Below are 25,986 nucleotides of genomic sequence, written 5' to 3' on the forward strand. Positions count from 1 at the left end.
CATGTGTAACATCATGTATATACAGACATGTTCATAAAATAACACTGTAATAGCTAGGAATTGCAAACAATGTAAATACACATGTACATTCCAGGAGGAAAAGTTAATGGCGTGGAGCTACATGTTTTATCTGAAAAGCCAATGGAGTAGAAAAAGCAATTTGTGAACATTACATAGTTATAATTACATGTATATAAAGCTTAGAAGAAGGACAACTACATAATCTATTGCCTAAGGATGGATACAAGTACAGTATAACTACAAAGAAAAATTTAAAAAGGTAACAGAAAAGTCACAGTAGCATCGGTGGAAAGATAAGAATCAGTATACATGGCTTAAAAAGAATTGGATATTTTTTATTTTTAAGCATGACAGTAAGTAGTTAGGTATTCACTTTATTATTATTATCATTTAGGATGTACAAACCTTAAACAATCCTCCTGCTAGTATTGATATGTTTATAATAAAAAGTTTGAAAAATGTACCTCTATTTACCATAGCAAAGATCTGCCTCCTAATGACTTTGCTAAAATGGTTCTACCTTGTGTTTTCTATCAATATTTATGACATCTTGACAAATTTTATGTTTGAAATCACTTCTTTAACCCTGGGTAATTTTGAAATGATATAGATTCTAGGTTATTAAAAGTGTTTTAAGACATGATTATCGGGGGCTGGGGATTTAGCTCAGTGGCATAAGCGCCTGCCTTGCAAGCAGGCAGTCCTGAGTTCAATCCCCGGTACCGATAAAAAGGAAAAAGACAAAAAAAAAAAAAAAAAAAAAAAAGACATGATTATCATTATCCACATCTTACTTACTCAGTTTACAAGTAGCAATTAAAACATTTCATAATAATACCAGTATGTTTAAATTTTTCATACAGCCTTGGTCAAATCTCAATGCTACTGCTTTGATATAGTCAGCATGTATCTTCCATTAACTTTGCATAAAAATGTAGCCAATTTGAACATAATTAATTTTTCATAAAATTTCTCTCCAAGTCTAATTCCTGCTGTTACTTTAAACACTTTTTTTTGACATTAACATCTTAGAGGAACCACATACATAAACATGTTAGCAGAAATATTCTGCAAGTAGCTCAGGCATCTGCAAATACATCTGTCAGTCTAAATCCTACAGATGCTTCTGTCCTTTCATACTAATTTCCTATATGTTGAATTTTGTTTATTTGCTGGATTTATTTATTACCTTATTTTTGATCTTCATGTGCTAATTACTATTTCACAAATCTCATAACTGTCCTTTTGTCATTGTTCACTACCACCAACTTTACTGCCTACTGGGTAGTAATATACTCCAAACACATTTTGTTTAGTTTACAGAATGATTCTAAGACAATAAACTTATACAAATGAAGTCTGAACTTTAACACATATCGCTACCCAACTCTCTGACAGGTAAGTAATAGGAGGTCTACCAAGTATTAACATCATGATGTGTATTTCTAAATTTATAAACCAAGCTTTTAATTATCTGTAATAAAGTACTATGTTGTTATCAGACATAGATTTGCAACTGCCTTGGTTCCAGTACAAAATATAAGTCTCAAAGCTGTCATAAAGTATCACCTCAGTGGCTTGCAATAAATAAAATTCAGAAAGCAGCTTACGACTAATCATCACCCTGATAAGAGTCTATAAAGAGCTCAAATGGTAAAAATACATAGTATGTTGGTTAGTATTCTTAGAGATGGCAAAATTTGTCAAGGAACTTGATAAACAAAGACCAAGCAAATAGTATTCTATATACAGACAATAACCCAGATTTCAATAAATAGTTATCAGATGAAATAAATATAAAGTGATATATATGGGGAAAAAGTCTGAACAGTAAGAAGGATAAAAAGTTCATAAAATAATAAAATATTGGTCATTTGCTATTTATACACTTTAAAGTTGATGACATATATATATGTATATGTATATAAATACATATACATATACATATATATATATATACACATATAGTCTATACTTTCAACTTTTGGTTACAAGTCAATACAATCAAAGGCATTTTGTACAACAAGAAATGAACTTGTAATAATGAATAATGGTTTCTATCCCAGAAAAATCTTGTTGGACAAAGCACGTAGAACAGTACTGAGCATATGGTGTATGCTCTACAGATACTGGATGGAATGAATGGATGGACTGATGAATAGCTGGAAGGAAAATATTCAAAATCTTGGAGTTCAGAATAGATGAAAAGGAGAAGCCATAATTATGGTCCAATAAAACATGAAAGGTATGTTAAAGATACCATAAAAATGTCATTAGAGACCAGTAAAGAGTATTGATGTTATAGCATTTGTTCCAAAACTTTAGCATGCATTACAAGAATCTTTTAAAATAATTAAAAGTGTTAGGCTTAATTCTGAGAGTTGTTAATTTAGTATGTCTGAGTCTGTGTTGGGGTGCGGTTCAAGAATTAGATAAGTATCTTGGTGATGCTAAAGCTGCGGGTCTAGGAATCACACTCTGGAAGACACTTAGAGACTTAGCCTTCTTAAAGATAAAAAAAGCTTATAGAAAAAATACAAGCTGTTAATTCTTTTTATTACTAGCTAGAACTATAAACAGTATAACATCTATTTATGTGGATTCACTGAAATTTCATTATTTATAGATTACTTATTTTTCATTCCTGAGTGAAAATGTGGAGAAATGAGCTTCTGACATCAAATAAGGTTCAGTAACTTGCATCATTTATTTTGCGCAGGTGCTTGCCTCCCAGGTTGACTGTTGGTTCCTTACCTAGAAATGTTAAATGTTGCAGTCACAGAGTATTTACCTAAGAAAAGTCCTAGGGTCCTAGTAATGCAACTGATCACCCTTAAGGAGCCCAGTTTTAAAATTCAGCCACCTTTTGTGCCACTGCTATTATGTCAGAGATCTTAGATGGGCATTCCAAAATAAATAAAATCTATGGTTGTGAGGAGTTCATACTTAATACGAGGCATGAGATAGATAATGAAATAGTTATAACTGGGAGATAAATACTACAAGTTAAATTATACAGCTATATCTCAGAGAAAATGTTTAATAATCTGCATTGAGGTCAAAGTATCTCAGAAAAAATAATGAGCTTAGTCCTAAAGAATGAGAAGATTTTCACCAGTTAAAGATATGAATTATTCCAGGGATCACATTGTACCAAAATCAAGGTACAGAGCAGTCTAAAATATCATAAAATACCAAGTACATTTGTAGAGGTAACAATGAGTAAGATTAAGAGCCAAACAGAGAATTTTATCCTGGTGACAGTGAGGAGGCTACAAAAGAGGATACAGAAGAGGCTTCCACTAGAAAAGAAAGAGTCTGAATTAATTATTCTAACATTTCTTTAATCTCAAATGCTGCTTTTAGTGTATATCTGAGTATAGAGGACAAGTAATCTTTAAACATATAATCAAAATATTCAAGGGATATTTTAAGCCATCCTATGGTAGCCACTGTTGATTTCTTGTTGTCTTGTTGTGAAGTCCTGTGTTGCTTTCATTGTTCTTTTCTGTTTTGTTTTGTGTTTTAAAATTTAAAAAAATTTAAAAAGTCATCCTTTTGGTGTTACTAGTGAAAACGCACTGTTATCATGTCTGTATAGAACAACCTTTATAGAACATTTTTTTCTTTTTTTGAATTCTCTTCCATCATTCCAGCTAAGAAAAAAATACTTCCAAGTATTCTCATCCTTAATCCAGTTAAATTAAACAATGAATGTATTTTTATTCCTTATGTAAAGCTTAGATAACTACAAGCTTGAGCACAGTGGATTTGTGGAATACTTCTTGTAGCTCCAACACTAACTTGCATTGCTGCTAATGATTTCTTCCATATCACTATCTGATCAGTAGTCCAGCCATCTAATCATATTTTATTAAGGCCATATGTACATACTGTATTCTAACAGAATGTCATAAAGCCAAAATTCTTACTAAATTTTTAAAATTGAGTTTGTATTTTGTTTAAAAAGCTTTTATTCATTTTACTCAGGGAAAAGTACAATCTCAGTGTCAACTTGTAACCTAACCATAAATTTGAACTTATAGATTTCACTATTCTAGACACTACACTGACTGACAAGACAACTTGAAATAATCTCCCTTCCAGTCCCTAGGATTCCATGTTGCAAAAATAAACAATCTGTTGAAACAGCCAATATTAGTACCACGCTACAGCAAAACAAAGCCAACACACTGAACCTGATAGCCCCATTAGTACAAATATCATTGGAACAAAGTTGTAGGCATCAAATTGGGGGGAGGGGCAGGTATTGGTACTAAAAACTTGTACTGTTTAAGTGTGAAGTCAACTTCTATAATGTGAACATGTATGCCAGACCCTGGCAGCTAACATGGAACCATGGAAACAAACTTCCCTAAATTCAACTGTGTTGGATAAAGAACTGTTTTCTATTTACTCCAGAAAGTCTTTTAAAATCTACATGTAAAACTTTCCCTTCAGTGCATCAGAAAGGTACCCTGAAATGGCAACTGAAGTCACATTAACGAACCTAACAGGTGAGTACCATCATCCTCACTGTCCCTTCCTAAGGCTGAACACGAAAATGCATAGTCAGCTCATGCACTCACTACACTAAAAGTAAGATGGATTAGCATGATTTCTCTAAACTCATGCCACACAATTCTAAAACAGCTTCCTAAGAATGCCCAAACAGAAAGCATTTTATTCAGTGATGTTGGTTGTGACATATCAATAAAGACAATTAATCATTCTGCCGCTACCTCAAATCTTTGTCTCCCGACTGAACTTTGAAAATGTCACACTTCTGATAAAAATCCATTTTAACTACTCTTAAACCATACATCTTACCAATTTTAGTGTACCTCAGTCTCTTAAAATCAAAAGGATAAAGTCATAGTGTTATGATTACCCAAGGCTTATTCTAACAGACCACCAAATAACTCCAAGGTCACAATAACTAGCAAATCACACAACACTTGCCACGGAGAGGAACAAAACTATCAAGTTCTTGCTCTTTGGGGCAAGTACTGGGGCTAGAACCCCAGGCCTTGGTTAACCAAGTGCTCTACTACTGACCTACATCTCCAGTACACATGGTCTACTAGAAAGCTTTCCCTAATCACAACACCATGACTTACATTTTGAAATGAAGTATCTGGGGTTAAAAACATTATTCAAAGGTGTAGCCGAAGCCTGTACTAAGAGAACTGAAGCCTTACAGTACAGTACACACACATGAAAATGGGGAACAGGACAATCAATCCTATTTCTCTCCACAGACCCAAACTCCCTACAAAATAAACTGCACCTTAGTTATTGCTTGTTTAAAATTACATCTTGACAGAGCTATGTAGTACCTCATGCAGAAAAACAATCACATAAGGAAGCATTTATTTGGGGCTTAACATGAGAAATCATACAAATAAAATTTGTGTAAACACAAATCATAACACATAGCAAAGGACAAAGTAAAAACGAAGAAAACTAAGTGGTGGCTATATACAGTTGGATGCAGAAAGTCTTTTATAAAACAATCATTAGAACAACAGAAGACCAATCTTCAATGTCGTCCTGGAAGATTTCTTAGCATCTCCTGTTTTCTCCGATGCCTTGCTCTTTAGTATGGCTGCTAATTATTTGGGTGATTGCCACCCCTTGAGATGCCTTGCTCTGTTGTAAGTGCTCTGTTGACCACTGTGGTCTGCATATCCCTGTCCATAGTTCCCACAGTTAAACCCAGTCTAATCATACCTGCTATAGCCACTATGGTTTTGATCACCACCAAAGGCACTACTGTAATTTCCATATCCCTGATCATAATGATTACTAAATCTTTGGTTCTAGTTTTGGCCCTGACCTCAGCCATGACCTCTAGGCCCCCAGTTCCGGTCCCTTTTCCTCCTTTTTGTTGCTCTGTTGCTGCCAATTTACCTCTTTGGCTTGTGCAACTCTGATTTCACACCTCGCAGAACCAGTTTGAAGGTATCTGCATTCTAACAATTTCTTGACTAGCTCTTCATCTGTGTATGTGATAAAACGAAATCTCCTTTCATTTGTTTTTGTATCCATGGGAAGTTCAGTAGTTTCGATCTCTCCAAAGCCCCCAAAATATGCTTTAATTTGTTCTTCAGAAATATCTGGCTCCCCAATACCTTTTTAGAGGGTTCTTTCCCAATCTTTGACCCTTTTGCGGTCTATCAATTTGCCATACAGTTTGTGTTTAGTTCCAAAACCTTATCAGTGGTAGCAGCATCTTTGAAAACTATTAAATCCTCTTGATCTTCCACTGACTGGATCTGTTTTAATTGTGCAGCCTATAACTTCCCCAAATCGAGACAGATATTCAGTCAGATCTTTCTTGCTTGTATCTCTGCACAAGCCTCCAATAAACATTTTCCTGTCATTATGCTGGTTCGTGCTCACATTGATACTGGACCCCTCAGCAAACTCCTCTGTATTGCTCCATCATTCATGTTCTCCATGGTGGCAGAGTCGTCGGCAGGGGCAGGTGGACGTACGGTCCAGGTTGTGGAGATGCTGGCAGCAGCAGTGTTGTATGGAGCTCGATTTAAAATGGTGGAAGGAAAGCTAAAATTTATATTTACTGTTTTTCATGCCCTATTTAAAAAGTTAAATTAGTTTAAAAAGAATTGCTAGTCATGGAAGAACTCTGGTTGTTAAGTAGTATTTTTTGAAGGGGGTTCAAGTTGGTATAGACATGTCCTGGTACTCTTCGGGTAACATGCATTCATATTAAGATTGTTCTAATCACTAAGATTGCATTTTTATTTTAAAAGATGAATACTACCCTTTTCTAATAATCAGAAACTTTCCTAGACTCCTAAACTAGAATGTTATAATACCATGAAAAGCTACTTAAGTATATAGCAACTCAAAGATTTATATCAAAAAACTTTCTAGAAAAAAGTTTTAAAAAGAAATACTAAATATTAATATTAAATATTTAATAAGAGTGTTTCTATGATATGTGAATTACCAGAGTTGAATGAATGCAAGTTAGAATTAAGCAATATTTTTTCACTTAAAAATTTACTAAAGAGATTTAAAGTTTACATATTAGCTTTTTTCATTCTATTGGTTAATAGTAAGGGCATCTTTTTGGCTATTTATTACATCTTGACAGATTCATCAAATTGATCATTTAGTGACTAATGGTGAAGAGATGGAAACTACAGTCAATTCTGTATTACTTAAAATGTGAAGCCAAAAGTTATATTTTCAGATGGAGATTGTTGTGATTTCAAAATTTAAACACTCTATTGGTATATGCCTATTACTCATATCCTGAAAAATACGCAAAGCAAATGGAAAACAGTTTTTGTCAGTAATTAGTTATACAAAATAAAGTTACTAAAATTTTAGCTTAATAGTTGTGAAAGATCAGATTGTAGTCTAAACACAAATTTTAAATTATTTTCATTCTTCTTTGTCTCTTTTTATAGCCAGCTCTCAATTGTATGAAATGCCCCTTGTCTTTAAAATCAGGATTAATGCTCAAATATGATACTGATGACAGAAATGTGTAACAATGTAGGGATTTTAAACATTCTCAAAACAAAAGAAATTTGAACTATATATAGAAAATACTAAAAAATTCCCGGGGTCACAGAAATTGGTAGAGTTGTCATAAAAAGTCTAAAATATTTTAGAAAACAACCAATTGAAAGTGACAAAGAAATCTATAGGAATAGTATATTTTTTCCACATGCCATCTCCTAACATCCAAAGTACTAAAGCTGAAAAGTCATGTAACTTGTTGATAAAATACTTCCTTCCATGAGTTTCATACACAAGGGTGATATAGGACACGAGGGAAGTTAACATGAATAGGATGATATTTAGAAGACGAAATAACAAATGCTGTATTTTCTTATTCTGCATTTTCTGCAGAAAGACATTTAAAATCTGCTATAATCAGTGGCAAATCAATATGGCGTATAGCAGCCTGTGAGATCACATTTAGCCCTAAGCATAAATTTTTTTTTTTTGTCTTTTTCTTTTTTAGCGGTACCAGCGATCGAACTCACAACTGCCTGCTTGCAAGGCAGGCACTTATGCCACTGAGCTAAATCCCCAGCCCCGCCCTAAGCATAATTTTTTACTGAGAAAAATATAAGAGAAATAATTTATATTATCTATTTGATGAGTTTTTGCTATTATACTTTCCTTTATTACTTTGAAAATGGTTCCCTTTAATTCTCTAAACATAGCCCGTTGAAAGTCTGCTGAACCCAACACCTGGCCTTCCCTGAGATAGTTTCCAGAGATTTAGTTTTCATGTATATGAATCATTCTGTTGTATTTTTTAAATACCTCAATTTTTTTTGAAAATTAGATATTTTGGGTAAAACAAAGCATCTCTATTCTGATCTGCCTATCAGGTGTATCATTATTATTACTCTTAGTTTAAGTCTTGCCTGGCCTGATGCTGTGGACTATGGTTCCCTTACATTGTGCTGTTGCTGGCATCCCTTGTTTCTTTTTTTATCTACCTATCTATCTATCTATCTATCTATCCATCTATATTTATTTATTTATTTACTTTGAGGCAGGGTCTCTTTTTGCACTTCAGGCTAGAGCTTACTTTGTAGCCCAGGCTTACTTTGTCTCAAATTTGCAAGGAACTGCCTGCCTCAGCCTCCTGAGTGCTGGGATTACAGGCAAGCACCACCACGCTAAGCTTCCCTTGCTCTTTAAAAAAAAAAAAAAACTTTCTAGTTTTAAGCCTGGTTTATCATGGCTTAGTGGCCAGAAAATGACTAGTCAGAGTTAGCCAGGAAGGTTTCTATCTTCTGTCAATGGGTCTATGCATGGCTTAAGGAATCAAAGTTTATCCAGTTTATAAGTCTTCCTATATTTCATTGACTGCCTTCATAGAGCTTCATGTTGAGACATAAATTAGTGCTTGACAGGAATCTCTCTAGAAACATACACAGAGCCTTATACAAACACATAATCTTCTGGAAAGCCAGGGATAAGTGGAAGTTTATCAAGGCCAACTTTGGTTATTTTGTCCCTGGATCTTTATTACTTATAACATGACTTAGGAATAAAACTAAACTAACACTGCAATCACAATTGCTGCACTAGCTCTGGAACTAGTATGAAAAACATTCTTAGGAAACATTTGAAAGGACTGAACACTCCATCCAAGTGTTGATATAAGAGTGGCAAGAATTATAAAGTCATCTCAAAAACATACAAGCAGAACTTTTCTATTTCCTTAACTCCTTCAACTGAAAGTTCTGAGGGACTGATAGTTACTGACATCACTTGGTGATCTATAATAAGAATTAATATTGAGGTTTTGGCAGACTTTTAAGTCAAGATTAGTGTCTCTAAAAATGTGGTCCTTATATTACCTGTACTGAAATTATCCATAACATTTGCTAAAATGCATTTTTTCCGATTTCATCCATATATAGAAATCAGAACATATAGGCACAAGAGGTCAAAATATAAATTTTTAAGAAGCAGCTCAAAGAATTTGTATTCAAAAATTTGAAAATTGGACTCATTCCTGTATCAACCCTACCCTTACTTCTCTACAAATCAAAAGTAGTTATATGGACTGAGCACCTGAAATTGGGACAGTGATTCATATGACAAATTAAGGAACAGCATTTTAAGAAGAACAAAGAATTAAAAAAACTTCATTGAAGGTAACTTCTTTGAACTTGTATTTCCTCTGTGGATTCTTTCTCCTTCAAATTACTCTGTAATTCACAATTTACCTTAATCAAAGACCTAGTTTGTCTCTTCCTTGGGAGGCAGTAATTTTGGGAAAGGCAGTGACATTCATACTTATATTCTGAATATGGGGAAAAAGAAAATATCCTCATACATTCCCAGCTAATCCAACATAGCTTACCATGGTAAAGGCAGAGATTTGTATATAAAACCCAAGTTAGAAGTAAAATATATTACATTACTTGGAGTTCTTATATTTGTTCTGGAATCTCAGGAAGATAAAGGCCACACAGTAATCAGTAGTATAACGTTCAAAGATTCGGAGAAGTTTTGACTCCATATGCTCACAACTTACATTTTTTAACTCTACAATCTAGTGACACAGAGCATGCAAGTCTTCATGGAATTTGCTAGTGTAAACTTGCAAAAACATCACTACCAACATTTCTGAAATTTTAGGCTGGAAGAACAGAATTTGCTTTTATGTCATTTATAGAAAGGTTTACTCACTGTGTAAAATTATGAAAACCAATTTTAAATTAGAATAAATGCAAAGTGAAACATGGATTTGCAGGGTTACCAAATGAAATCTTAAACCAGATGAAAAGCACTGCTTCATAATGCAACCATTAAAAATTATTAAATATCTTTTTTGGTTCAAGATTTCCCACAAAATCAGCAGATTAATAGACAGGTTATTTGTATACAGCAGTTCTAAGAAAAAGCTCAATGTCCTGCATCAGCTAAGCTCATACCTGTACTCAGGGTCACTGTCATAGGCACAGTCTCTGTACAAAAGACTTCTTTTCAGCTCTAGTTCTTCGTCTTTCTCTGTGTCTCTCTCATCCTGAAAAATTTAAAAGATTTTCATTAACTCATTTGTTCACAGTTTTCAACAATAAAACGCTTATGTTTCTTTGGGAAATACCTCTTCTTCTGCATTTTACAATATTAATCAAATGCTTATATATCTTTAAAGAAAAGAAACAGAAGAGAATTTCTTATCTTTTTGTCTAGAATGATATAGCTTTACCAAACACTAGGCATATAGCCTATATTTTTTGAACTAACAAATGAATGGAAATGGATGTGTCAAGATATGTAAATTAACAACATCTTACAAGTTGTTACATGAACTCCTAAAAGACTGTACTTATTTGTGGGCATAAGTATACTTGCATCTACATAGAAAACTATATAGATCCAAATATAGATCTATGACTTATAAAGCCAAAATGCAACAACAAGCCAGAAAAGGCAAAAATAAAAGTTAACTGCATGCAAATTAATAGCTATTCCCTTTAAGGGACAACCTGTTCTTAATTTCTAACAGACACATAAAAGTCATAACATTTTTTTGATTTTCTGAGATAGGGTCTCTTTATTTAGCCCAGGATGAACTTGAGTAAGTGATTCTCCTGCCTCAGCCTCCTGAGTGCTGGGGCTACAGGTATGCACTCAGCCAGCTTAAACAGGACATAAGAAACAGGATTCTGAGACACACATTTGTAAGCTGTATCATTTACAGTAAGTTCATGTGCATGGTAATTTTATATGATACAACAAAAAATATCTTTCCCAACTAGTTAGCCAATACTTTTAGTTCCTTAGTCACACAAGAACAGAAATGAAGGGAACTAATAACAAAAGGAACTAGTAAAACCAAGTAAAGATTAGTACTAATAAGGAGCTCACTTATATAAAAACAGCTGAAAATAGATAATAAAGAAAAATGATTTTTAAAATGTGCTGATGACTTACTACTATGAAAAGGGAATTTACACTGCAAAACTATTAGCAATAAAAAGGACAAGTTTAAAAATCACAGAAAATGTCCGTACAAATTTAGAATTTTGACAGCTCTAAGTTTTATTATTATAAAGTACTTCCCTTTATTTCTATTATTGCTTTTTTCTCTCTCCAGTTTTTGATCTATGATTAACATAAGTAAAGCAACTTTCTCTTATTTAGTACTTGAATGGTATTTGTATTTTTTATTTTTGAAACTTTCCTTTAGAATTTTATATTGCCTTGCATAAATTTGGAGCTGCATATTTTTATCCTAAGAAGTCAAAAAAAGTGGAGTATTTTCTCTACTGATAGCACAGAACATGTAAAGGGCTACAATGAAAGTGTGGTAAAGGAAAGAACTAAATGGAATAGTTTACTTAAGAGGGAACTAGAACACAGCCACTAAAACTACTCACAGAGAGCACTGATACCCATTCAAGATTAGGGATCTTAGGAAGGGAAATTCTTCCCCTCTCCCCTAATAAAAAGCCTGCCTCACACTACTGCCTCTCCGGGAACCTGGGTTCAGGGAAACCCAGGTGCCTGGCCCATTGCCCTGTACCATGAGGGGCAGCCAATGCTGGAAGCACCTGGGAACCCACAACTGGGTCATCCAGAGGAACCCAGGAAAATGTCAAGACAAAGGAGCAAAATGCAGTCTCAGATCTCCAACGTACAGACCATGTCCAGGAGGCACAGAAGAAATTGGAAGTTGCACACCTGAGATTTCTGAAATGATACTGAACTCAAGAAATGACTTCATGAGGCTATAAAAGAAACTAGATCAGAAATACTATCTCAGGTAAAAGAAAAAACAACAATCATAATAAAATATTGCTGAGCATATGTAAAGAGGATACAGATTTAAAAAGAGCATAGAACAATGACAGAAACCTTGAATGAACAATATAGAAAAGAATCAGAATACCTGAAACAGATTCAAAGAGATCCAGGAAACTAAAAACTCCATTGAAAACTGGCAAACTGCTTGAACAAAACTGAAGATAGACTTTCAGACCATGTAGACAGAATTGCGGCTAGCAATCATGAAAGGAAAGACCTCTTAAAAATAACAAGGAACCAGGAAATAGTAATTCAACAGTTGGAGAACGATGCAGAGAAAAATAATTTAACATTGATAGCTATCAGCAAAGAAGCAGTCAAGAGAAATGACATGAGACTATTTACAGAAATAATAGCAGAAAACTCTCCAGGTATGGCAAACAGACCTGATATGCAGATAAGTTAGGCATAGAGAACTCCAGCTAACCATATGCAAAATAAATCTACACCCACACATATAATAATCAAGATCCCAGAAATTCAGCTCAAGAACAGCACATCAGAAGCTGTTAGAGAAAAGAAACAGATCACCTAGAAAGAAAAACGCAACAGATTCATGGCAGACTTCTCAACAAAAACTATTAAGCCAAGAAGAGGCTGGAGTGAAATATTTCTTTCTTTCTTTCTTCTTTCTTTCTTTCTTTCTTTTTTTTTTTTTTTCTTTTTTTTTGGTACCAGGGATTGAACTCAGGACCTTGTGCTTGCCAGGCAGGCGCTTACACCACTGAACTAAATCCCTAGCTGGAGTGAAATATTTCAAGTCCTGAAAGAAGACAACTTGAAGATTGATGTACCCTGAATAACTACATCTTTCAAAATTAATGGAGAAGTAAGACACTTCATGACAACGAACTGAAGGAATTCATAACCATAAACTAACCCTGCAAAGAATACTTAAGGATATTCTAGAGAGAGATAAAGATGATCACAGTTCCATGAACAGCAGCAGAGGGGAATCGCTGAGCAGGCCAGGCAACTGAATGCAGGGAAAAGTAGGGGGGCCAATGACAGGAGAATAGCATGGCAGAGATGAGCCGATGCATGCCTGTCTTAACCAGTAATATAGATGGACTCAATTCACCAAAAAAAGAAATAACAGGCAGAGTGGATAAACAAAAAAGATACATCAATATGCTTGCATACAAGAAACACATTTAACTTGAATATAGATGGACTCAATTCACCAAAAAAAGAAATAACAGGCAGAGTGGATAAACAAAAAAGATACATCAATGTGCTTGCATACAAGAAACACATTTAACTTGAAAGGAAATTCATGGACTGAAAATAAGAGAGAAAATGATGCTCTATGTGACCAGGAACCAGAAAAAAGCTGGGGTAGCTTGCCCATCAACTACAGAATGGATAAAAAAGATATGGTACAATAGAGAGCTACTGAGTTATAAAGAATAATAACCTCGGGGCTCCTGTAGGTAAACGGATGCAACTTGAGATCATGTGCATGAATGAAATGGTTTGACTCACCGGGGTAAACATCGTATTATCTCCCTGATATAAAAAATTGACCTAGCTTTGCACAGAATCTGGCCTGGAGAGGGGAGAGAGAAAATGGCGGCGTGCTAGGGGATCGAGCGAAGAATCTCTCCAGAGAATTCAAACTCAAAGCTAAAAAAAAAAAAAAAAAAAAAGACAGCATGGAGAGGACCAGACAAATCCATAGCGATTCTTATCAACCAAGACAGTACAGCTGGAGGATTTAAAGTCGTGCTGAGACCGGAGGCTGCAAATCCCGTGCCCTTAAATCAACGAACAGACTCGTGGACCCAACACGAAAAGCTGAGTTGCTTTTGGGGACTGCGGAAACTGAGACCCAGATCGAGACTCCAGGCGGCAGCCAGTTCTGCACTGCTACACCAGAGCAGATGTACAGAGCTCTGGCGTTTCGAATCTAAACGGTGCACAGAAATCTGACCAGTCAGCGCTGAGCCGCGAGGTGGGGAAAAGTGGACGGCTTGGTGTGTGGCGGTCCCGGAGCGGGGACTTGCACCTTGATGAGTATAGAAAACCCCGCGGCGGCTGGGTTTGGCCAGAGAACAGCTGGCCCGCCACCACGGGGAAATCAATAACACAGAATCTGGTGCAGACATATTAGCCTGGCGGCAGAAATCGCAGCTTGGTGACATCACCAGGACCCCCTGTAGGGAGGGCTGGTGGGAGACATCTTGAGTCCTGGCAGAGTCTGATTGCTTGCTGGCTTCAGCTCCGCAAGGAGAACTTAGTGGGAGCCATCTTGGTTTTGGGCAGATCTGCTTTTCTAGAGCTCCTATCACAGAGAGGTTTGGAAGAGAAGGGCTGGGACCTGGGCAGAATCCTGTGCCATTACCCAGCTGCTTCTGATTCAGGGAGAACTGGCAGGAGCTGTTGGGGCTAGATCAGGCCTCTGCTTGGGGCCCAATGGGCGGATGCAGAATGGTCACAACTCAGTGACAACCAGAAAGTACAGCCTAATTTATGAACTAACTGACACAGAGGCTAGAGACTAGACTGTACCGCCCCTGCATCCCAGCCTACCCCAGATAACAGCAAATTGGGGAGGACAGCAAAAACTCAAGCCGGCACGCTTCTGAAAGGCCCTAAGCAATTCAGAGAGGGCCAGAGAACTCCAGGACAGTCTGAAAGAAACCAGAAACATGACAAGAGATAAAAATTAAAAAAAATCTCCAGCTGTTCAACAGGAGAAATTAAACCCAAGAGAACTAAACACTGAAGAGAACAAGCACAGTAACCATCCATTGCTCGACTCAGCATCAGCCGAAATTAAAAAGTATTTACATGATCTCATAGAGGAATTTAAAGATGTACTCCTGATCCAAGTGAGGCAAGATATAAAGAGATTAATTAAAGAAATGACAAGCCCTGCCCAAGAGAACACAGATGGAAGAACTGAGGAAATCAGAAAAGAAAGAGAAGCATCTGAAGAATTTAAGCATAACTTAGAATACATGAAACAGATCCAAAGAGAAAATCAGGAAATTAAAAACTCCATTGAATATTGGCAAAATGCCTTGACAGAAACTAAAGACAACCTTCTGAAACTTGAAGAGAGATTTAGGGCTTATGAACGTGAAAGAAAAAGCCTCTTAAAAATAACAAGGAACCAGAAAGAAGCAATTCTAAAACTGGAAGATGATAAAAAGATGCATAACCTAAGAATAAAGAATGTGAGTGAGGAAGCAGGAACATCCAAAAATGAAATACAAAAAATATTCACAGAGATATTAAAGCAAAATTTCCCATGTATAGCAAAAAGAAATGATATCCAGATAAAAGAAGCATACAGAACGCCAGCTACCTACAACCAAAACAGATCTACGCCTAGGCATATAATAATCGAGATCCCAGAAATCCACCAAAAAAACAGAATATTAAAAGTAGCCAGAGAAAAGATGCAGGTTACCTATAACGGGAAATCTATCAAAATAACGGCAGACTTATCAACACAAACTCTTAAGTCAAGAAGGGAGTGGGGAGAAATATTCCAAGTCTTGAAGGAAAAAAATATGCAACCTAAGCTCATATATCCATCAAAACTCTCTCTAAAAATTAATGAAGAAATAAGATACTTTCAAGACAAGGAGGAACTGTGGGAGTTCGTGGCCACCAATCCAACCCTACAGAGAGCGCTGAAGGACATTACAGAGAAAGAGAGGAAGAAATATCAGGATTACAGCTACAGTGGCAGAGAGGCCTCAGTGTACGGGGCAGACCATGGAATGAGGGAATAAGGTGGACAAATTATAGCAGAAAAGTGGAGTAGCAGACATGAGGCAGAGACGGTAAGCTAGTCTTTGGTAGAGACAGCTCTGAAACTATATTTAAAAAAAAAAAAAAAAGCAGAGGTCATTGCTAATGGTGTATAACGATTTAAAAGACACAGTAGTCCTAGTGCCATATTTAGATTGAATTAAATTTGTTCTGGTCTGTCCACTCATATCAGATTTGAAGACACAGACCTCTAGAACCAAAAATAGCAGGTTATACCATGGTAACCATCCTTACTTTCCTATTGACTTAAGCTGAAACCCTGTATTACTTACATTGTCTTACTATGACTGTTCTTAATTGTATCTGAATCATAAGACTATTGGTTGGCCTTGACTGATCCTATTTGAAATCCGTATGCGTGTTAGAATCAACCCTAAAAGTAGAGGAAACTACTCTGAGCATGACAGGATGTAAAGGATATCCATACTGGTATGAATCAGTAACAGCTCTCAAATACTACAATGCAGTCAAAGATAAGTTTTTATAAAAATAGGTGATAGTATATTTAACTATGATAAGCCAGTGTTGTCGACAAATCTATTGAAAATAACAAGAGAAAACATAGTAGCTACGGAAGATCATTTATATTATAGTTTTGTAAGTCTTATCCATTGCATGTTTATCTAGGAAATTGTTTCGCTGTCTTGTTATGAATTGGTTTTCCCTATAATACAGAGAGGATAGGAACAAATACTCTGAGGAAGAGACCTGAAAAACCCGAGGCTTATTTTGTAGCATTATAATATAAATTCTAGCAATCTATTGCTTGCTGATTAAAATGACTCTGGACTGGTTTCTTCAGCTCAACTTCAGCATATGCAGAGATGGGGACGGCTATCACAAAGAGAATGAGAGATGCGATGGTAGTTGGAAATGTCTTCCCTAATTTGGAACTTGAGGACCTAAAAAGACTCCATCATCCTGTAATGATTTGATTAGTTCTATAATATGCAATAAGTATAGAAAGTGGGTGAAGTTAGGGACAACTATCTGTAAGAAGCTAGAGACAGTTAGATAAGGTAGATCTCCAGTGGACTTGCTTTGAAATCTGTATTTCTTTAAATAGTTTTTTATTTTTTTTTTAAATGTTCTGTTCTGTTTTGATATGGTTAACCTTATCCTCTTAGAGATGTAAAACAAATAGGTGGGACTGATAATCATATTACGGAGCTTTTGTTCGGCCATAGAGCAGAATGGTTTGTAGGGTCACTTTTTTGAATGTCATTCTAAATACTTTAATTCTATAACCTAAACAGCCATTTCGAAGAAGACAATTTGTAACTTATCAACTGGCAATTTATTACCTTTTGTTTGTCTGTAATTTAGTATTATTTTTCTACCCTTTTATTCTTTAATCTCCATGTATTTTTTTTTTCGTTTCCTTTTTTTTAAATAAAAAAAAAAAAAAATTGACCTAGAGGGATCCAAAATGTACACTAGATATTATGAAAGTGAAAGGAGAGAAAACAGCTAAAAAAGGCAGGGAGTAGCCATTGCTAATTTCCTATTATCTTGTTTTGGAGTCCTGTATTGTTTTCAGTGTTTTGTTTTGTTGTTTTATTCTGCTTTGTTTTGTTTGATTCTGTTACATCTGATGGTATGGACTACTATTTTGAAGATAAACAAGATATATTATGGTACTCGTTGTTGATTTCCTATTATCTTGTTTTGAAGTCTTATATTGTTTTCATTGTTTGGTTTTACTCTGTTTTATTTTGTTTGATTATATTATGTATGATGGTATGTGCAGCTATTTTAAAGATAACAAGATATATTATGGTAGCCATTGATGATTTCCTAGTATCTTAAAGGCCTGTATCACTTTTATTATTTGTTTTGATAGATTTTATTCTTTTTTATTTTGTTTGAATTTATTCTTAAAAGAAAAAAGTTGCTTGTGAGTCCTTGTCATATAATTTTTTTAAAAGATCAAGTTGAATAATGGCAAACAGGCAACAAATACACTTTTTTATAAACTATTAACTGTACGTCAGTATCACTTTCTTGTTTCATTGCATGTCTCACAATTTTCTGTTGAAATCTGGAGATTTTATAGTATGACATGGTATATCTTGAAATCAAGTATTTTTAAAAAATTTTTTTTGATTCTTTAAAATTTTATTTATCAATTATTTTCATGGTGCCTATACTTCTTTTATTTTTTAAAATTTTATTTAAAGAAAGACTAAACAAAACAGAAAAAGAGTAGAAATAATACATACTTTCAAAGAAAAAATAAACAGTAAGAAATCACTAGGTGATGATTACAAATAGCTGTTTAAGTCACAAAAGTCAAGCATACAAAGTGGGGATTCAAACTGCGAGACTGCAAACAGTTTTGTTCAACTATCCAACAAAAACTTAGTAATATAGTTATCAATCCTATACACTTAAACATACATGCAGTTATCCAAACCTTCATTTATGGTAAGATTAAACAAACTAAAGCAGACTAAAATTACTCTGAACAAAGAATAACAGTATTGCTGGATTTCACATCATGACACTACAGAATCAGCACTAGGTACTGTAATGTCTCTTTTTCTTCAAAGTAGTTTTTCATTGCAGCAAGCGTTGTAAGATCAGTTCTCGTAAACTGTTTATAGGTTCTACGTATGCATGAGTCTCAACATATATTTCTATCTTTTCTATATTAGAGGGAGAAACAAAACAAAGCAAGACAAAACAAAACATATTCCTATAAACACATGAAATGAAAGTCATATAAAACCACTGTTCAAGGAGTTCTACAATGGTTACTGTGCTGTCTCTTGTTATCTTCAATGGAATTGCCTATATCATCAGACATATAGTATAATTGAATATAGCAGTACATAACAATATTAATAAAAAAATTTTGGAGGTAGCGTAAAGCTTCAAAAACAGGTAATAATCAAACCAGAATGCGTATTGTAGTGAATCTTGTCTTCTTCAGTGTAGTTGCCTATACTCTCAGACTTGATACTATCAATCATATAGTTTTGAATAAAATCTGTCGATACCAAACGGCAATCAAACATACCAGATTTAACTAAGATCAGTCACGGTAAAACAGAATAAGTTATACAGGGCCCCAGATTAAGTTAATAGGAAATTAAGGATGATTACTGCACTATACCCTGTTATTTTTGGGAAAGCTGTGCCCTCAGATCTAGTGCAAGTAGACAAACTGGGACAGAATAAATCTATCTAAGCAGAGAAGTGTAAGTAATGTGAGTTTTAAATCCTGGTATACTATTAACAATATCCTCTGCCTTCTTTCTTAAAGATGATAGCTCCCCCAGGGTGTACTGTGCATTTTTGGGTCTCACTACCTCCCTCGGTTTTTAGATTGGGGGGGGGGCAACCTGCTATTTCAGGTATTTTTGTTGTTGTTGTTAATCTTGTTTTATCCGTTGTTGAACATAGTGTATTAAAGTCTCCAATTATTATGTTTAATTGTCTACTTTTACCTCTCTTTTGCTCCTTATTTGGGGGCAAACTCTAAGTACATAAATATATATATAATAGTTATATATTGCTCTTAGTATGACCCTCCTGTCATCATGTCCTTGTCTATAGTAATGAAAGTGTGTCTTGAAGTATCTTTTGTTGATAGTTGTTTATCCACTCTAGATTTCTTATGTTGTTTTACTAGTGTGTCTTTTTGTTTCCTTTTACTTTCAATTTATCTGTGCTTGTGACTCTAAAGTTTATTTCTTGTAGACAATCTACAGTTTAATCATTTTAAAATTTATTCTCCCAAACTCTGAGGCAAGCACAACAGCAAAACTAAAGATGTAAAAGGATTTCTAGGAATGCTACAGAAAATGGCAAAAACAATGGGTATGTGAGTTCAAAGAAAGGGGTGTATTTTGAGGGAGATTAATGGCAATGTGTCTTTTACTGTAATCATGTTTTTTAAAAAATTAAATATTTGGATCATATCTCATAAATGAATTACTCTTTGGAGTCCCTTCACTTTCTTACAGTGTAGATATCCAACTGGTGGATTTTCTGATTTTGTCTATCTGAGAATGTTAACTTCTCTTCCATTTTTGAAAGACAGTTTTACTGGTTATTTGTGGTTAATGATGGTTATTTTTTTTTGATACTTTGAATGTGTTATCCCAGTGTCTTCTGGATTTCATAGCTTCTAGAGAGAAATCAGTCTGAAATCTCTCTCTTTTTTTTTTTTTTTTTTTTTTGGAACTGGGGTTGGAACTCATGACCTCATGCTTGTCAGGCAGGCGCTTATGCCACTGAGCTAAACTCCTGGCCCTTAGTCTTAAATCTTAATGAGGACATAAGAACCAGAATAAATGATAAGTCCCTTGTTTTAAAGATTTCTTTTTATCACTGGCTTTTGACTTATGATTTCCAGTATTTTCCTGGGTATGGGTTTTGGGTTTTTCCTACTTGAAGTTTGTGGAGTTGCATGATCAACCGAGTTTTTCAAATTTGGGAAGTTTGTGACTGGTATTGCTCTGAACATTCTGTCTTTATTTTGCTTCTCTCTTTCTTGAACTGTTACTATAGGTATGTTGGCATCTTAGTGGCAGTCCACAAATTCCTAAGCATCTGTTCTTTATGTGTATTATTATTTTTTCTTTCTATTCCTCATACTGGCTTATCTCAATTATTTGTCTCTGGTTCACTGATTTTATTTTCTGACTGTTCAAATGTGCTAATGGATCTTCTAATTTTCTACTTCTGGTGCTTTTCATTTCAGAAAACTTTAACTTCTGGATTTACAATTTTCAATTCTAGAATTTCTATTTTCTTCTCGTTTATAATTTCTATTTTTAATTCACATTTGTAATTGCTGAAGACAGTTTTTTGAATTTTTATTTTTATTAGTACGTTTGCAGTACATAATGATTACATTCTTTGTGGGTAGTTGGTACATGTACTAACACACCTGAGACATGACTCATACTTTACTTCTTTGGCCATGGTTTCCGTTAGCCCTTGAAATATATTTGATATACGACTTACAGTCTGTAGTGAGTCCAATATCTAGCTTCTATGGAGCCAAAGAGACAGTTTCTATCAATAACTTTTTAAAATCTCTATTGTTGTTGTTTATAGTTCTCTGTATAGTGATTTTAGGGTTAATTCTGCAAAGTCTGTATTCTTTTCTGTTTTCCAAGTGGTCAGGTAATAACTGGACACATATTCCCATAAACCCTTAGAATTGTTGAGCCCCCCAGTGCTTCCTAAATAGTCTGTGTATATGGTAGAATACACTTCCAATACTCAATCTGAACCCCTCCTGTTACTGTCCCCAATCCTAAACTGACCCCCCCCAGTGCTAACCCACCCCCTGGTGCAGTCCCCCCATGGTGCTGACCCCCCCCATTCTGTCCCCCCTCCTCGTGCTGACCACCCTCCTGCTTCTCAGCTTCCTGTTACTGCATTGTGCAGGGCCTTACGTTGGCCAGAAAGGAAAGTGCAGGATCTTCATGCACAAAACCCTGGGATATATGCACAGTTCTGTATCTATGTATGGTCTTCTAAAATCCCAGGAATAAATGAAGGAGCTTTTCAAAGCACCTATACAAACCACTGTCTATAATTATTTTCAACAAATGTCTCCATTTGTTGGAGACAACAAACATTTTGTACTGGGGAAGTTCTGACTCATCAAAAAAAGATAACAGTATGTGGGTTCTTCTAGGTAACCTCCAGACAGGTCAAATAATGGCAATTCTCTGGCAATGATCTTTGAAGAAACTCCAACTTCATTCTGCCTTCTATAATGGGATAAAGTGACACAACATGGACAAGCCTTTAAAACACCATGCTATATATGTAAAAATCTACTCACAAAGACCACGGATATGTTACATTTTTATGCCATGTTTAAACAAACATTTATAGAAATTACATTCGTGGTTGCCTAGGAAGATAAATGGGGTTGGGAGTAGAATGACACTTTATATTTCAGATGTCTTCTACAGTTATAAAAATGATTTGAAGTTAGATGTGCTGCTGATTAATTTAAGTATATTAATCACTGAAATGCATTAAATGAATAAATATCTCAATATGAATTTCTAAGGCTTTTGAATGGAATGGCTTTATTAGTTTTTATTATCTCAAGTGGATACACATTGTGCTTGGCTATGGCAATCTAGAATATTTCACAGATGAAGGGAAAGGTTTAAATAATACACTAAAATTTGAACAGTGTTTTCTATAAGTAGAGATAAGATCTAAATAATATAATTAATAAATGTTATATACTAGGATTTATACAAATGCTGTACCATATAATGACAGAAAATCTATTAATTATAAATATGTACAACAGAATTATTCAACATTATTTTCTGGGTGTTAAGAACATGTTAATAAATCTCAAATAATTTGAGCTATTTGCAAAGACCTTTCAATTAGCTGAAAAAACCAGCTGAAAAAAGCTAGCTGTAAATAAACAAAAGATAAGAGAATACTCAATTAGATAGAAATTAAGTAATATATTTCTAAGTTACCAAGAAGGTAATGAAGACACCACAATGGAAATCAGAAAATATTTAAAAGTAAGTTGTAATAAATATATAACATAGAACTACGAGATATACCTAAGTTTAACAGTACTTATAGGGAAAATTATATTGTAAAATGTATGGATTACAATAAAAGGCTATTTTAAAAGCCTAGAGAAAAACAATGCAAATTTATCAGCGCAAGTTAATTTAATAGAAAAAGACTTACCCTAAGTAAATAAAAATATGTGGTAGTTTTCAGAGAAGACAGATAAAACTAACAAACTCTTAGCTAAAATATGGGATAAAGGAGGCAAAATTTAAGTTACCATGATCAGAATTTTAAACGTGCATATTTAATATTATATAGCTGTTTAAAGGAATATAAAGACCTTTTAAAACTCTGTCATTCAGTTTGATATTAACAAAACAGTAAAATTCAACTGAACAAAATGATGTAAGATTAAAAATCTAAATAGCAGATATTATAGAAATTAAATTCATTACTAAAAACTAACCTATAAGGATGGACTTGTTCAAAATCTAAGGAATAAGTAATCTCATACAGACCCCCTTCAAAACAGCTGAAATATTTCTCAGTTCATTTTTATGAGGTCAACCAAACCCAAGCAGAATATTGCAAGAAGAAATCTGCAGACAAATCATTATCATAAATATACATTTAAAGAATCTGAGGCAAACTGTTAGTCTATTTAAGTCAACACCATATTTAATTTCAAGGGATTTTATTACTAGGATGCAAGCATGGGCTAACATTTAAAAATCAAGCAATTCACTTCTTTTTGAAAAGAGACAGATGATCATTTCAATATATGTAATACAGCAATACTCTACATGTATAGTAAAATAATAAAAAAACTCTTAGTAACAACACAAAGATCTTCTAGAATTTGACAAAGATAATTCAAAAATGTCTCTAGCTAGCACCATACTTAGTGATGAATTATAAAAAGCTTTGCTCCACTTCTCAGCTATAAAGGAGGCTCACACTGAGATATTTATAAATAAATGGGTGCAGGTTGAGACCATACTCATAAGTGAAATAAATCAAACTCACTTGAATAAATACCAAATAGTTTCCCTAGTACAAGAAATGATACAAATACATAAAAGTATGTGGTAATCATGATTCCCCATTTTATGGCTTTGAAGCCTTATAAAGTTTTCTCTCATTAATTGGAATGGTTTTATTCTGGGCTGTTTGATATTATTGTCTGTGATGATATGAACAGCTATTTTGAAGAAAACAAGACATCAAAATAGTGCTGATTTAATATCATCTTGTTTTGAAGTCCCATCAAACTATTCTTCTTCTGTTTCCATTACTTTTATCATGTTGTATCTTATTGGATTTTATTATATGTGATAGTACAAACAAAATTTTTTTATAGGCAAAGAGAGAATATAGAAATCATTGTTCATTTTCTGTTAGTTGGCTCTAAATACCTTGTAATATTTTCATTCTCCTGAATGGTTTCACACTGTCTTGATATGTTTGATGCGATAGGACATGAAGTTATACTCAAATATTTCAAGGAAAGAGACACTATGGCAACTTCTATTAAGTCAGGTTATCTTGTAAAACACTAAATTGTTCTGTTCTGACCTATATTGTTATGTTGTTATGTCTTCTTTTATCTCAATCTCTCCCTTTTTTAAAACTTTATTTATTTTATTATTATTATTTTTAATTAAGGGAAAAATTTTTTAAAAATTAGCAGGATATATTATAGTACTTTCTTGATTTCCTATTAACTCGATTTGAAGCCCACTATTGCTCTCACCATCTTGTTTTGACTAATTTTACTCTATTCTGTTCTGTTTGATATTATCAATTTTGAGGGTATAGGCAACTACTTTGAACGCAATTAGATTCACTATGATGCCCATTCTGGTTTGACTATTATTTTCTTTTGAAATGCAGTAATATCTCTAATGTTTAGGTTTTATTGGTTTTGTTTTGTACTGTTTTGTTCAATTTTATTATACCTAATGATACAGGCAATTCTTTTTAAGGTAGCAAGAGGCATTATGGTAACCATTGTTGATTATCTTGTATTCTGTTTTTACATCATGTACTATGTCCATCCTTTGTTTCGACTGATTGCTTTGTTTTGTTACATTTGGTTTTATTCTCTTCCAAAAAAAGTAATAAGAACTTTGGAAGTAATAAAACCAAAATGTGTAAATGTTATTGTAAAAAAGAGAGAAAAAGAAAGTGCTTTAAAGGACACAACTGCAAGTGTGTTTAGGTGTGTAAGATAGATGACCATATTACTAAGGTCTCTGGGTGTGAGCCCTCACGTGGGATAGTAGGGTATCATCCTTTTGTTCTGTCTTTGTTTCCCACCAGTATTAGGTGATCAGCTCATTTGACCACATGCTCCCTTTCACTGAGTGCTGGCTCACCACAGGCCCAAGATCAAGGGCCAAGAAACCATGAGTTGAAAGTTCTACAACCTGTGAACAAAAATATGCCTTCCTCTTTTTAAGTGATTACTTCAGGTATTGGACCACAGTGATAGAAAGCAAACCAACAAGTGACATAAGGTATACAGAGAACAAGTCGAATCAGTAGTCTGAAATCCCTGGAAAGACAGAAACAAATAAGTGTAAGAGATAATAATTAAACCTTTTTAAAAACTGAAGATAAAACTAAAAATTTAAGAAACAGCAAAAATGGTAGACAGAAATAAAGAAAAGTTATAATTAAGTGTGCTAATTTAAACTGCTCAAAATGAAGGATGAAATCTTGCAGTGACTAGATAACCTTGCATTATCTGAGTGGACCAATATAAATATATGGGCTCTCTTTTTTTTTTTTTATCGGTACCGGGAATCGAACTCATGATCACACACTTGCAAGGCAAGCAGGTGCTTATGCCGCTGAGCTAAATCCCCAGCCCCTAATACATGGGCTCTTTAAAAGCAGAGAAATTTTCAGCCCAAGGATGACTGGACCATGAGTAAGGGAGATGCAGAGCTACTGCCTTCATAAATGGAAAAAGGGATAAGAAGATCACAACCCTACTGACAATGCTAATTTTGGTGCAGTGAGGCCTGTGCCAGACTGTAGATCTACAGAAACGTAAGGTTACCAATTTGGGCTGATAAATTTATTATCATATATATAGCAGCAGTGGAAAACAAATATATAGAGGCTCAAATAAAAAATTATTTGGGGACTACATGGAATAATTCATGGCAGACCAATGCTTCTGCTGAAACTTAGAAAATTCTTAAAAATAAATTATTCTTTTAAGTATATTATAAAGGTACAGAAACAATGAAGTTTAGAGATACTAAAATTTCAGAGGAGACAATGTCTAAATTCAACACAGGCTCTCCCCTTCCCTTTTCC

At 34.4% G+C, this 25,986-nt stretch overlaps 2 protein-coding genes and 1 pseudogene across 11 annotated transcripts in view; 1 reads left to right on the forward strand and 2 right to left on the reverse strand.

Moving 5' to 3' along the window:
* The window catches only part of LOC100722197 (sodium/glucose cotransporter 4), a 239,976-nt gene that overhangs the window by 160,289 nt on the left and 53,701 nt on the right, over window positions 1-25,986 (forward strand). The gene's annotated exons all lie outside the window — the stretch shown is intronic.
* Spata6 (spermatogenesis associated 6) overlaps window positions 1-25,986 on the reverse strand; it is a 149,715-nt gene that overhangs the window by 13,029 nt on the left and 110,700 nt on the right. For all 5 annotated transcript variants that reach the window (XM_063236470.1, XM_063236468.1, XM_063236469.1 and 2 more), the window contains one exon: window positions 10,470-10,561. In XM_063236470.1, the coding sequence (XP_063092540.1) occupies window positions 10,470-10,561 (92 nt within the window). The remainder of the gene's footprint in view (window positions 1-10,469; window positions 10,562-25,986) is intronic.
* On the reverse strand, window positions 5,621-6,500 carry LOC100722758 (heterogeneous nuclear ribonucleoprotein D-like; annotated as a pseudogene).

The sequence above is a fragment of the Cavia porcellus genome, unplaced genomic scaffold (assembly GCF_034190915.1).
Source record: "Cavia porcellus strain 051 isolate PalLab524CR breed Dunkin Hartley unplaced genomic scaffold, mCavPor4.1 scaffold_25, whole genome shotgun sequence".
NCBI classification, from domain to species: Eukaryota; Metazoa; Chordata; class Mammalia; order Rodentia; family Caviidae; genus Cavia; species Cavia porcellus.